General features: G+C 38.1%; 3 protein-coding genes across 3 annotated transcripts; all 3 read right to left on the reverse strand.

Moving 5' to 3' along the window:
* Positions 1-4,473: 4,473 nt before the first annotated feature.
* On the reverse strand, positions 4,474-5,022 carry LOC114416212. Its single transcript, XM_028381077.1, has one exon. The coding sequence runs from the start codon at positions 5,020-5,022 to the stop codon at positions 4,474-4,476; it is 549 nt and encodes a 182-aa protein (XP_028236878.1).
* Positions 5,023-5,186: 164 nt separating this feature from the next.
* Positions 5,187-6,174, reverse strand: LOC114416213. Its single transcript, XM_028381078.1, has 2 exons — positions 5,822-6,174; positions 5,187-5,706 (listed from the first exon to the last, which is right to left on the reverse strand). The coding sequence occupies exons 1-2, from the start codon at positions 6,172-6,174 to the stop codon at positions 5,187-5,189; spliced, it is 873 nt and encodes a 290-aa protein (XP_028236879.1).
* Positions 6,175-8,819: 2,645 nt separating this feature from the next.
* On the reverse strand, positions 8,820-11,920 carry LOC114416214. Its single transcript, XM_028381079.1, has 5 exons — positions 11,825-11,920; positions 10,261-10,910; positions 9,924-10,026; positions 9,687-9,827; positions 8,820-9,407 (listed from the first exon to the last, which is right to left on the reverse strand). Exons 1-5 carry the CDS (start codon positions 11,918-11,920, stop codon positions 8,820-8,822), a joined length of 1,578 nt encoding a protein of 525 aa, XP_028236880.1.
* Positions 11,921-15,484: the final 3,564 nt, after the last annotated feature.

Genomic DNA, 15,484 nt, shown 5'->3' on the forward strand with positions numbered 1-15,484 from the left:
ATCCAAACCACTGGGTTTGACAAAGAACCACACATACACACCTCGAGTACCCCCCCCCCCCAAAAAAAAAAAACCATCTTAGGACCTTAGAGCCATTATATAACCTTAAAATAAGCATAACATAATTTTAATATACCGAATAGAAGAACCCATGATGAACATGTCATTAAAAAATACTAAAAATTATTAATTATTTATTGAATGGGATATAAATATTTTGTTTTATGCATTAAAACATGTTTATAATATCTTAAAAAACATTCTACTGTACAAAATGTACATGGTGTAAAATATTTTTCCACATACATCTCTAATAATAAGATTTTGTTGTTTTCTTGTAACAAATCTATTCATTTATAAAAATAAATTCTATCTATTTTGTATGAAAACGCTCATATAAGAGACGCTTATTTTAAAACAGGAGTGCGGATGAATATTACAAAGAGATGGAAATTTTCTTGATTAGGGATCAAATTGAGAAGTCTCAAGAGGCCACCATGGCAAGGTTTTTGCATGGTCTCAATAGGGAGATCCAAGACATTGTAGAGTTGCACCACTATGCCTCTTTGGAGGATCTCATTCATCAAGCTATCAAGGTGGAACAACAAGTAAAGAGGAAACAAATATACAAGAAGGAGAGAGGATCTTCATTTAAATCTCATGAAAAGGTGCTTCCCTTGGTAAAAATAATTCTAACCCTACTCCCACTTCTTAAAAAGCGAGTTCTATTAAATGTTTTAAGTGTTTGGGAAAGGGTCATATTGTTTCCCAATGTCCTAACAAAAGGACAATGGCTGTGTTGGGTATGGGGTTATTACTAGTGCATCTTTTTTCGGCTCTTCTAGTTCTTCTACTGAGTGTGAAAGTCAATGTGATGTACAACCCTTGAAAGGTGATCTTTTGATGGTTAGGAGGTTACTGGGGAGTGTGTGTAAGGATTGAGATGAAACACAAAGGGAGAAAATTTTTCATACTAGGTGCATGGTCATGGGGAAAATATGATCTTTGATTATTGATGGGGGAAATTGCACTTATGTAGCTAGCCAAAGATTGATAGAAAAGCTTTCTTTGAAAACTTCCCCTCACCCTAGGCCCTACAAACTACAATGGTTGAGTAAGAATGGGGAGCTAGTTGTAGATATACAAGTTTTGATATGTTTTTCCATTGGAAAATATGTTGATGAGATACTGTTTGATGTAGTCCCAATGGAGGCTAGCAATCTCTTATGTGGAAGGCCTTGGCAGTATGATAAGGATGTTGTCCATAATGGTGTCACAAACAAATTTTCATTTGTACATAAAGGGAAAAAGGTTACCCTCGCACCTATGTCTCCAAGTGAGGTTTGTGAGGATCAAATAAAAAATGAGAGTGAAAAGAGAACAAGAGACTAAAGTGAAACTTTTTAAACATAAGAAACCAAACTAAAACATAGATAAAGTTTCTTATTACACAATTTTACTATTTGGATCCTGTGCATTATATGTCGGCAACCTTATACCATTATATTAGATCAAGACCAAATCATTAATTCCTCTAAGTAACGAGGGAGAACATTGAAGTGGATGGAAACATTTTAATTTGTAATAATCGATGAATGTGACTCTAGAAGCGTTTGAGAAGCTTGATTTCAAAGAAGGGAGTGGAAGCACTACTAGAAATATAAGTTTCTACGACACCTATTTTATGATGGTTCTAAGTGGACCGCCTTAGAAAATGAGCCTGTGGCATTGTTGTAATTATTGTAATGAAAAATTGCCTTTTACAACACACATTCTAAGACGGTTATTGAAAACCGCATTAGAATGTTATGGCTAATAAAATTTAAGACAGGTTTTAGTAAAATACCATCTTAATTCCGCTGAAAAAAATTAAAACCCTAGCTAGCCTGCTGGAACTCTGTCGCGCGCCTCCATACTCTACCTTGACACCATGGCATTCATATAGTGTGCAGTACACTTGGTCAATTGTGTTTTAAACATTTATTACTTTTTATTACACTTTAATATAAAGTTATTATGAAAACATAAAAATTAATGTGACTTGTATTTTATGGAAAAATATTTATCACTTACTTCCAAATTTTATTTAATAAGTGACAATTAATATACTTTGTTTTATGATCATCGCAACACTTTTATTTTATTATATTTTAAACTATGAAGAAATTATGAGTGTATTTACTTATTATTTCTTTGGCTTTTTTGGGATTCAGATTTGAGAAGAAAACAGTCCATTCCAAAATCCCTAAATCAAATGGCGGAAGAAGAATTTGGACTACCTATAGTCAATTTGCATGCTTCTCATTGTGCAGTCATGAACTTGGGCTCCAATTATATATATATATATATATATATATATATATATATATATATATATATATATATTTAGTAGTTTTGGAAGGATTGAAATATAAAATTAAGGATTTTCTTTCCCCATATGACTTCAAGTGATCCACCCCAACGGAAGACAAGTCAAGGAAATGAGAAAAAGATAGAAGATGAGAATATTACTCAAGGGTAGTGTGATTTTTCTAAAATCAATTAATTTGCTTAAGTGTTTTATGTTTACATATGGTTTCAAAAGGTAGCTGAATTCTATGCATCAAGCGATATTTCTCTCTTTTACAAACACAGTTATAATTTGATGTGTATTTAATTTTAGTGGATTTTATTGATTATCGAAGTAATTTTGAAAGAAGTGAAAAATAAAATTAAGGGTTTCCTTTCTCTCGATCTCGGTACAGGCGATCCACCTCAATAGCAGAGAAGTCTAAGAATCGAGCACTACTAAAAAAAAGCTTTCTACATCGCCCTATTAACATCGGTTATAGCTAAAACCGATGTTAACGGAAGCGCGGTGGCATTTTTGTAATTAAATGGAGTTACTTAACATCGGTTTTAGCAAAACCGATGTTAACTACTTCATGTTAACATCGGTTATTTAAAAAACCGATGTTAACATGATGTTAAGATGAATATGGTAACATCGGTTTGGGCAAAACCGATGTTAACTCTATGAAGTTAACATCGGTTTTGAGGAAGCCGATGTTAAGGTGTTGATTTTAACATCGGTTTGTTAAAAAACCGATGTAATGTATTTGATTTTAACATTGGTTTTTACAAAATCGATGTTAACTATATTCAGTTAACATCGGTTATCCATAAAAAAACCGATGTTGTTATGTTTATAAGTTAATAAAAATTGAGATTTCACAAGCCGCGCGCGCTCGAAAACTTTGCCCTCCCTCTTCTCTTTGTCATCCTCCTACCTGAAATCGCTCTTCTCTTTCTCCTCCCGCCTGAAATCTGCCGGAAACCGCTCCCTCAACACCCACATTGTCGTTGCTCGAACCTACAGATCCCCCTACACTGCCAGAAAACTCACATTGTCCTCGCTGGAACCCACAGAACCCCCTACACTGCCAGAAAACCCACATTGCCATCGCTCGAACCCCACAGAACCCACATTGTCCTCGCTCGAAGAAAACCCTACATACACTGTTGCTACTAGGGTGCTGAAACACTCGTGAGTGCTCAAAGGTCAAAGCTTTCTCCGCGAGATACGTAGGTCAAATTCGTGTATGCTAAGTTTCCTTGGGTGTTCATGTTTTATTGATGATAATAATAATAATACGTCTTCAGTTGCAGTATTGTTGATTGAGGTACGAGGAAAGCTTAAAGTTTCGTGCCATTTTGTTAGATCTCACTGTCATTGTCACTGTTTGGGTTCGAGGTAAGCTTGGTCTCTTTTTCATTTGTAGTTTACTTAGGAAACATGTTGAAGTTTGTCTCTGTTAAATCTATAGAATGCTTGGAGCACCAGTAGAGATAACTAGTGATAAGGATCCTGCTTGGCTCACTATCTCATTATTTTGCATTAAGCAGGTTCATAACAAGTTACTGACACTTCTTGCAATTATTTTGGAGTTTGGGGCACTTGTTTGGTATGTCACAAATTTTCCAAATGCCTTCCATATAAATTTGTTTGATATATAACTTGTTTGGCATGTGTTTTATCTTCTATTAAAAATATGAAATACGAATGGTGATTATGCCTACTGCATGGTGAGCCTGTAGCTAGTGATGTTCATAGCAGTATTATTTGCATACTTCTTTGCAATGTTTAATGACTAAGGTCTACGTTTAGTTGCGGTGGTAAGAGTTGCTAGATTTTTTTGTGGTTTTGCTTATTTTTATCATTAGCAAATTGTCTTTAAGATGTTGGCCTCTGGAATTTGATTGCTGCTCATCAATAATCTGTAGGCTGACTTAGTGGAATATACACCACTGGGATCAGCTTTCAATACCATTTTTTTTTGCTCAGCAAAAAATATATATTATAGATTTGAATGAGTACCAGTGGTACTTTGGTTTCAAATTAGTATATATGTGTCAAGTAAGAATCCAGTTTTTAACTGAACCTAGCTGAGGGCACAATAAAATGTTACATGATACACCTTCGCCCATTCCATCCTAACTACTAAACCCCTCCTTGAGATTAGATGACCAATGATTAAAATGCATTACAAAATCCTTCTCCATTGTTTTGATCCACGACCAGATGAGGAAAACCGCATCATCCATCAACTTGCTTCCATCGAAATTAGCATTTTGGAAGACAATTTTGTTTCTGTGCTTCCATATTGTGGATGTCAAGGCAATCCACCAACATTTCCATCTTGTGGACTTTTTCCCTTCAGCAGCATTATGTCCATGTTGAAGGTAATGATCCCTGGGATGTTGTGGCATTGCTGATGATAAATTATCCCATGACATTGACTCCCACCATAGAGGGAGGATGCTGTTGCAGGTGAAGAATAAATGAGCAGCATCTTCCTCTTTATTTTTGCAAAAAGGACAGAGCATGTCATTTACCTGCACTGCCTCCTGCTGAGATTTTTCCTTGTTGGTAGACTGTTTCTGATTAGTCTCCATGCAAACACTGCCGCCTTGGCTGGGATTTTGAGTTTCCATAGCTCCGAAAATTCTAAATTCTGATGGGCCCCCATTGTTTCTCCCCATAGCAGTTTATATCCACTGCTTGTTGAGTAGTAACCACTTGAGTCAAATTTCCAAATCCATGTATCCTCCTTATAAAATTCCAACAGCTACCGTGGAATCTCCCCTAGAAAAATGTCTACCATTGCAACTTCAGAATCAAACAGGGACCTCCTCCAATTAAACTTCTATTCCCAACCCTGATTTGTGACACTCCCCACCTGGTTAATCAATTGATTTTGTTGGCGTGAAATCTGATATAACCTAGGGAATTTAACCATTAAAGGCACTTCATCAGCTGTCCAAGGATCTTCCCAAAACCTAAACTTCTGCCTACCGCCCACCTTCCATGAAGTCTCCCTTAAAATTGCTCTGTTCTGCTGCTGCTTATGAACTGAAATTAGATCTTTCCACCATATTGAGTCATGACTGCCTGTTATTCCATTCTCCACTGCCCTCCGCCCATCATATTTCGAGCAAATCACCTTGGCCCAAAGTTCCTCCTGATTATGAAAGAGTTCCCAACGCCACTTCCCCAACAAAGCTGAATTGAAGGTCCTTAGGTATTTAATGTCCAGTCCACCTTTGTCTTTTGGTAGGCAAATGGTCTTCCAATCTACCCATGCAATCTTCCTCTGATCCTGCCCTCCTCCCCAGAAAAATCTTCGTTGAATGGCTTCCATTTTGACTATTATTTTTGAAGGTACCCTGAAAAAAGAAAAGAAATATATGGGAATTGTTGTTAGGATTGAATTGATCAAGGTCACTCTCCCCCCCAAAAGATATGTGTCTGTGCTTCCAAGTGGATAGTTTTCTCTCACACTTTTGGAGTATAGGATCCCAAAACTCATTACGTCTTGGGTTATCCCCAATGGGGATACCAAGATACATGAACGGCAAGGACAAAATTCTGCAATTGAGATACTTAGCCGCTTCTTTCCACCATTGATCAGATTTTCCTATTGCTCCGAAACTACTCTTTGCAAAGTTGATCTTTAATCCGGATGCAAGTTCAAAACTTCTCAATATGTACTTTATAATATCCTGCATATGAAGCTGGATTTGTATATCAGTAATTGCTTCCATAAATGCCACAACTATATGTTGCTCATAATCAAATAGATTCCTTCTCCACTTTATGCCCCAACACCAATTGCCTTGAGAGAAGCTTCCCATGTTCGAGATGGTACTATTCTGCTGACCACTAATCAGGAACAACTGATTATATTGCTGTTCAAGTTTACAATCATCCCCCAACCATTTATCTTTCCAGAATTTAATTTTTTCCCCTCCCCCTACCTTCCATACCATCTGCTGATGAATAAGACTGAACTCAGGCTACTGATATAGCTTTCGGAGGTCCTTCCACCATTGAGAATGCCAAGCTTTGTCACTTACATTACAAAGATCTGACCAACCTCCATATTTTGACATTAGTATTCTGGCCCACAACTGGTTGTGATTAGAGGATAAAGCCCAGATCCATCTACCCATCAAGGTTGCATTGAATTTAGAAATATCCTTGACCCCAAGGCCCCCATCCTCCTTGGGGAGACATATCACATCCCACTTCACCCAAGGAATTTAGACATATCACATTCCATGTTTCCTTCACCATTCTTTGATAATCTTTGTGTTTGAGCCACCAATCCAGCACCCTAAAGGGCTTAGGGCCCCAGTCTACCATATCTGTTTTCAAGATAATTGGGCAGTGGTCTGCAAAGTCCCTTTGGATTACATGTTGTGAGGAATCAGGCCAATGAGATAGCCACTATTCAAAGACCAGACACCTGTCTAGTCTGCTCTTCACAGATCCATTGGGTCTAAACCAAGTAAATCTGCTACCAAAAGATTTGATCTCCAGCAGTTCCATGTCAGAAATCCAATTGTTGAAGTCAAAGATGTCCGAGGTGCCTGCCAATTACATCCCATTGCATTTTTATTTTTGGAGGGGGTGTGGCCCAAGTAGCTTGGAGGTTCATTAAGTAATAATACTGATGGCTGGTCCAATTTAGGCCCATATTGTAAAGCCATATTCTGATGTTCAAAGCTTTTTAACATCTCATGAATTGAAAAAATAGAAAACACAAGTGCGACTTTAACATTAGGCCTTATTGTTCAAGTGCGACTTGTTTTTTGTCAAACTCTGCAGCATTATTTTCCTCTACAACATTGTTGTCAAACTCTCTAGAGTTAACCCATTGACTCTCAAAAGAGTTTTTCAATTCTAGATAGAGAAAAAGAGTTAATTCTCAATTAAACTCTCATGGATAAATTTAGTAAACATTTTAAACTTGTATAAATTCTCGAGTCAAGAAGAGTCAATAGTTTGAAATCAAATTCTAGTTATAGTGTTTTATGCCACTCTTCCATTGTTTTTGGCTGTGTTTGACTGGTTTAGTTATACCTATGATTCAAATCAACGCTTGATCTGGACTAGTGGCTGATTAAGTTGGATTGAACCAAATAATAATAAAGAAAACGGTTAAACAGCTGGCTTCTACAATCGAGCCTGAAATCTGTGAAGTAATTAATACTTGCTAATGTTGTTGCTCAATGGTCAATATGTCAAATGGTTGCTGCCCCATAATTTACCCTCGTGTCTCTGCTTGGAATGATTGTGAAAATGTTTAAAACTTTTTTTTCATTCTCTTTTTTGTTAGGAAACTACTCATGCTTGCACATTGCTATGGCATGTTTGATTTTTTCGTTTTTTGTTTTTTGTTTTTGGAGCACTAAATTTAATTTGGACAGTAAACTTACTTTGGTGGCATGTTGGGTTACTTTCAAAAGTAAGCTTGTAGATAAAAATTTGAATCTAAATATTTATGGTCATTTTTAATTAGTTGATAATGTCTTTTAAATCGAAATTGTATAAAATTTAAATTCAGTCAAATATATATTTCATTCCAAAAATTGACAACCCACCATTTTAAGCAAATGACAAGACACCCGAGTATTATAGCCACATGTATGTCGAATGGAGTATATCCTTCAGGCATCATCATCTCCAAAAGGTTCAACACTGAATATTTAAACCTCTCTTCTAAATGATTCCATGTTTCACTAGGATTGGGAGGTAGATTCATGAAAGAAGGATAACTAAACAAAGTTCTCATGAACAGCGGGAAGAATTTATATTCTGGATTAGTGGGCAGTGTGAATCTTACCATTCGCTGCAAACCATGCATTTACCTGCGCTAATTTGGGCCTAAAATATTCTTTTTAGAAACATAAAACAAACAGAAAGGTGCAAGATCTTAGTTTTGGTACAAGAAGAATTACTATTAGGGATATGCGAACAAACAAAAACAAGTCCCACTTGAACAATAAGGCCTAATGTTAATTTTCTTTGTGTAACTTGTTCTTGTTTTATACCAACTTTAACATTAGGCCTTATTGTTCAAGTGCGACAATAAAACCACCTTTTCTTTCAGTTTGTTCAACTTTTTTGCTTTCTTCAAAAGTTCTGCATAAATATCTTTGTTTTGCACTGATAAGGAACTAGCACCGTTGTTGTCTGAAAGAAAAACTAGCATCACAGTCTATTGAAACACAAGCAAAGAGAGAATTATTTTTATCAGTAGCAAAGAGAGAAATTACAAATGGTTTAAATTGAAAACCTAGAAATGTCCTTTTTTTTTTAACTGCAAAGATAATATATATTAATCAAATAATAGTACCAGGGGTACTACAAGATAAGAAGGAGATAATATCTCCAGGAACATGAGTCCAAAAATACAGAACACAAATGCCCTACAAGAAACCCCCATAACCTTAACCCAACAGACCACAAACTAAATAAAGGCCATAGACATGGCTTAGGACCATTGATGAAAAGGGGCATTGAAGTCCTTTTCCCACCCCCTCAGCCAGGACCAAGTGAGGAAGTTAGTGTTATCCACCAACTTAGAAATGTGGAAAGCCTGGTTATGAAAGATCACATCATTTCGGAGCTTCCATATGGACCTTGTAGCTGTTATCCACCAAATTTTCTTTCTTGTATTCGAAGCCTTCGAACCTGCTATGGAGGAGTGCTGAAGGAAATGATCCATGGGCCTGCAGTGAAGAGCTCTATCCTCCTTAACCCAGGTGTTAAATTCCCACCACAAAGGCAGACCTTTTTGACAAGTGAAAAACAGATGAGAAGCAGATTTAGAATTGCTTTGACAGAAGGGGCATAAGTCATTGGCAAGATCAACTTGTCTCCTGGATAGGTTCTCCTTAGAAGGAAGCCTATCCCAAAGCAATCTCCACGCAAAGGTTAAGGCTCTAGGAGAAATTTTAGTATCCCACAGCTGGCAGAAACCAAGATGATGATCTTCAGAAGACTGCTCAGCTTTAATGCAAACACAAGCAGATTTGGAAGATAATATCCCATTAGAAGCAGCTCCCCACACCCAACTATCCTTTCACGAAGCATTTAAATTGATCACAACAGTCTGGTCAATAAAATCTGAGGCTATCCCCATTTCATTGTCAAACAGATTGCGCCTCCAAGAGAATTTCCATTCCCACCCCGATTCACAGAAAGAGCCCAACTCTGCTACTGTATGCTATTTTTGCAAGGAAATACGATATAGCTCTGGATATTTATCTTGAAGAGCTATCCCCCCATCCATCCAATAGTCCTCCCAGAACAGAATTTGATCACCTATTCCCAGCCTCCAAATAAACTGCTTAGAAACCTCAACCATACACCCATGCTGATTAATGGATCTCAAGTCAGACCACCAATGAGAGAAATTAGGCTTTTGTGGCTCCCCTTCCAAGCCTCTCCAGCCTCTGTATTTAGAATTCAGAATACGGCTCCATAGCTGATCACTTTGCTGGAACATCAACCTTTTCCATTTAATTAAAAGAGCATTGTTGAGGGCCTTGATATCTTTAATACCCAAACCTCCCCTTTCTCTTGATGAACATACATGACTCCAAGCTATCGAAGCAATCTTCTTTCGTTCGGAATTGCCACCCCAAAGAAAATGTCTTTGAATAGCATTTAATCTATTAATCACTGCTGAGGGAGCCCTGTAAAAAGACAAGTAAAACAACGGTAATATTGTTAAAATAACATTGATAAGGGTGATTCTTCCAACCTTTGAGATGCTCCTTTGATTCCACTAGTTCAACCTAGCCTCAAACTTTCAAATGATAGGCTCCCACACCACCTTTCTTCTCGGATTAATGCCTATAGGCAACCCTAGGTAGCAAAAGGGGAATTGAAGCATGGCACAATTAAGGTAATCAGCAGCAAAACAACACCATTCTTCAGATTGGCCAATTGCTCCAAAGTGGCTCTTGGAAAAGTTAATTCTCAAGCCTGAGACCATCTCATAGCTTCTAAGAATGGCCTTCACAGCTTTGACATTATCCATAGAAGCTTCTCCAAAAAAAATAGTATTATCAGCAAATTCGAGGATGTTCACTGGGATCTTATGCTTCCAAACCAAGAAGCTTTGAAAGCAGTTTTTGATTGAAGCTTCCCTCATCATTCCTGTCAAACCTTCAGCCACCAAGACAAACAATAAGGGGGCCAAAGGGTCCCCTTGTCTCAAGGCTCTTTGAGGCTTAAATTCAGAGGTTGGGTTTCCATTCACAAGAATAGATATAGAGGCTGATGTGAGGCACCCCTTAATCCAACCAATCCATCTATCACAGAACCCCATTCTTCCCATCATATAAAACAGAAATTGCCAAGACATTGAGCCGTAAGCTTTTTCAAAGTCCACTTTAAACACCATGCAAGGCCTCTTAGACCTCCTAGCCTCCTCAACCACCTCATTGGCAATCAAAACACCATGGAGCAGCTGTCTACCCTTCACAAAGGTTGTTTGCCTTTCATCAATGTCCTTACTCCCAATATAATTTTTATTTTCATCGTCACTACCAATAACATGTGAAAAGCTTGAGTCCTGGTAATAAACTCCATAAATCAATACACCAAGTATACAATAGGTAGAGCAAATGAAAAATTTAAAAACAATGCTTTGGTGGGCAACACCCACAAATTTAAAAATTTACCAAATAAAAGAAAAATATTGTTTAAAAACAATGACATCAGAATCAATACAGTAGTAATAGAAACAAGGATATATGATGAGAATCATCAGACTGTATTTAAGTTACCATTTTACCTTTCATTTGATGAATTTGTTACATCATTCTCTAGGTTTTCTTGAATATCCTGATTATCTCCTGTTGTAGTCAAATTAATTTGCTAAACACTAAATTATGCTGCCATAGTATTTCCAGATTCCATTGGGAGCGATTTTAGCCATTGTTGATCATGTGGTCATTGCTGTTTCGAAATTCAAACTGGTCCTGCGGTCATTGCTAGAAAGTCAATTGTGCTGAAGCCTCGAACTCAGGTATTTATATCTTTGATTCGAAAACTAATTTGAAATTGTTGTTGTATGCATTACTGGTATATTTGTAACTTATGCTATGCCTCTCTACATGACCTTTCTTTCATGGGACTGATATCTTCATGCCTCTCTACATGACCTTTTTTTTATTGGACTGATATCTTTGAAGTATTTACTGTGATTTTAACTCTCAGAACTTGTTAATTGTTAGTGTTGAATATTTTTGTATTTTTATCTACTGCCCTTCTGTATATATATGTTGTGACTGCCACTGCCCAACCCTCTAATGTTGTAGGAAAGAATATTCATCTATGAGTTTTCCTCTCTCCTAACTCCATAGATTCATTTTTGTCTCTGGCTTCCATATCTGCAAAGCTTTGAATAAAATCAGAGTGACATGTGTCTGCTTCCAAGCCTATGCTTGTCCCCAAGTCCCATAATTGTTGGGCCTCTTCCAACACCTGATTGTTACAAACAATTTTGCTTTTTAATCTCCCTTCTGCTTCCAATTGCTTGTGACTTTGACTTTGGTTCTGGATATCAGTTGTGGTAGCCATGTCTTTGTCTCCTTTTAGCACGTGAGGTTCTTCTACCACAGGTTCAAGCTGGGGGGCTTTAGAGTGAGAAAATCTATGTCTTTACCAGGACTAGTAATAATAGGTTGGGGTGAATCCACTTGAGAAGCACTGCTATTGATTTCTGATGAAAGTAAACCACTTTCAATGTGTTGATCTAAGGTTTGCTTGATTTCTGATTTGTAGCAGAGGTTAGAGCTTTCAACTCATGACAGAGTGGGAAACAATGATGCAGCAATGTAGATGTAGATGTCATCTAACACAAACCCAATAGCTTTCTCAAAGCCTGATTCCACTAAAATTTTACCAAAATCTTGCTGCCTTGCAATATCAGGACTTATTGGAATGTTGTGCTGCCTTAGAATATGACGATTTAAAATACCCCCTACCCCAACTACAATATAATAAAATTAGAAATAAACTAATACAAGCATATGACTAATTATTAAGAAAAGTAGAAGAGTGAACCACTTTTGTGCAGTGAGTACCAGTGGTACTAAAATTACAGTATTTTTGGGGCCAGCTGGTTCCTATGTTTACTGATAGGACCCAAGCCAGCACCACAACACCTAGCTATGTAACACCCTACTACAATAATCCATCCCCCTTACTCCTAGGCTAGGTACAGAAACCTAATGTTAGATTAGTAGCCCATTGGTTAAAATGTACTGTAAAGTCTTTGTCGCTGGACTTGAGCCATGACCAAAGTAGTAGTAGGGCATCATCCATGACTTTGCTACTGTTGAAACATTGGTTTTGAAAGACTGTTTTATTCCTTTGTTGCCAAATTGTCCACATTACTACAACCCACCAGCACTTCCACCTTGTAGACTTTGTGTTACCAACAAGCTGATGCCCATGCTGCAGAAAGTGATCCCTTGGATATTGTGGAAGTGCAGTCACTACTCCAATCCAAGATAATGACTCCCACCATAGAGGTAGGGTCTTATTGCAGTTAAAGAACAAGTGGACAACGTCCTCCTCATGATTGCAGCAGAATGGGCACATCGTGTCGCTCAGCACCACTTGTCTCCTGCCTCTAAAGCTAACTTTGAAATTCAGCTTGTGCTGTTCACACACACACACACACAGCCACACACACACACACACACACACACACCTACATACACACACACAACCACACACACGCGCACACAGACACACACACCCACATACACACACACAACCACACACACGCGCACACACACACACACACACACACACACACCCACAGACCCACACACACACACATACACGCAAACAACCACACACAGCGACACACACACACACACACCAACATACCCACACACACACACACACACACCAACATACCCACACACACACACACAGCCACAGACACACAAACACACACACACACACACACACACACACACAGATAGCCACACTCCCACACACACACAGCCACACACACACACTGACAACGACACACACACACACACACAGCCACATACCCACACTCACACACACACAACCACATACCCACACACACACACACACACACACAGAAACACACCCACACCCACACCCACATACACACACACACACACACAGGCACACACACACACACACACAAAGCACAACCACACACAGAAAATACTAACAGACCGAAAATACTACTAATCCTACAAAGGAACACCCCCCCCCCCAAAACCTACCAGAGTTAGGCTACTGCATAATTAGTGAACTAGCTGCATGTCTCTGTTCACAGAGGCATCAACCGCTTCAAACTCATTCAAGTTGTTGACTAAAATTTTCACCATCAGCATTCCCACTACCACTTTGTTGCCTTTTGAACTGATCAACTTTCACATGCCCAAGGCTAAGCTCCTTGTTAATATCAACACTTTGAACGGAATTTCCCACTACCTTCCCACTATCATTACCATTCTCTATTGTGTGCCTTTTGTGCTTCTTATGAGAGTGAGATGATCCAAGCTCCTTGTGGAGCTGCTTCAGCTCGTTGAAAGATGCAGAAGCTCGGTGGAGATATGCATTGATGACATGAGAAGTACCATTGTCAGCAGAGACAAACTTTGTGAGAATTTTAGCTGCTTTCGAAACTGATATGTCTTTTACCAAAACACAATGTCAAGAGATTGTCTTCATCTTCCTGCCCTTTGGCTCTTGCACATATATTATCTATTTTCGCTGAGCAAAACAAAAAAAATAGTCTAAATTGTGCAGTGCACACTTAAGAGGAAGGTTTCTCTAGTTCAGACGTGAAAGCTCAGAGCTAAATGCATTGCAAATGTCTTGTAACTTTGAACTTATGTTGAAGTACACATCAATCCATTTGTCCTCCCAATCACTCATAGGAAGCTCAAGGGCAGTCATAAGGTGAGAATTTCATCCTTGCTTTTAGGCACAAGATAGTTGGTTTGTAGAATCAGCTAAGCCCAAACCCTGCAGAAAATGTTCCCTCCTCTCCTTCACACTAACAGGGTCCTTCAGACTTAAAGCAATAGTGGATAGATTTCCATAATCTGTAATCACACAAAACAACATTGATCACTAGTTTGCCCTCAAATTTTACTTGCATGACAATTACACACATCCTCATGATACACACAGACCCTCATGATACACACACACACACATATACCCAACTACAATAATAAAGCATAAGCACCCTTGAAACCCAGCATTTGAAATTAGTTACATAAACAATTGTTGGTGTCTATAATTGTCTGTAATTGAATTTTACCTTTTGTATGTTCTTGTATGTGATCAGTGTAATTTGCTATATAAACAATTGTTGTTCATGCTGAGTGAACCTTAGATTCCCGTTTGAGACTGAATGCAATGACTCTTGCGGACAGTTTGCATTAGTCATTGTATTTAGTCTTGAATTGTCCGTTTGGACAGTTTGGGGAGACTGGTATTTTTATGTTAGATTCATTTGTGAAGGTTATTATTATTTTCATTAATTTGATTAAATTTCGGTTCAATGCATTTCAAGTTGTTCTCTGAGTGCATACTTGATTATCGGGAAATTCATTTCACCGATGTCATGTCGTGTACTTGGAGACCAATGCGAAATGTTGTCGAAATTTAGTCAAATTTTTGTAAATAATGCTAACCCTGACGTTTGAAGCTAACATAAAAGACTGTTTTCCTAAATGGGATAGGGCCACACCTATAAATAAAAAGTGATATTTTCATGCATGGAATTGCTTAGATGGATCGAAGTTGGATGAATGAAAGTCGCATGAGCCTAGAATATGAGGATGGCGTCGAACAGTTCTTGCAATTTGCTTCAGAAAGAGGTCGACCGAATGAAGAAGGAAAATATTATTGTCCTTGCATCAACTGTTTGAATGGAAGACGACAACTACTCGATGACATACGAGACCATCTATTGTGTGATGGGATCAAGAAGAATTACACGGCGTGAATATGGCATGGTGAAGTCACAGACATGCAGAGTGGGTCCCAGTCTGAACCGTTTGATGTAGAAATGGGAGATCGGTTGGAGGACATGATTCGTGACCTTGGACAAGAGTCTTTCTAGCAAGCACACGCCCC

The sequence above is a fragment of the Glycine soja genome, chromosome 6 (assembly GCF_004193775.1).
Source record: "Glycine soja cultivar W05 chromosome 6, ASM419377v2, whole genome shotgun sequence".
Lineage (NCBI taxonomy): Eukaryota > Viridiplantae > Streptophyta > Magnoliopsida > Fabales > Fabaceae > Glycine > Glycine soja.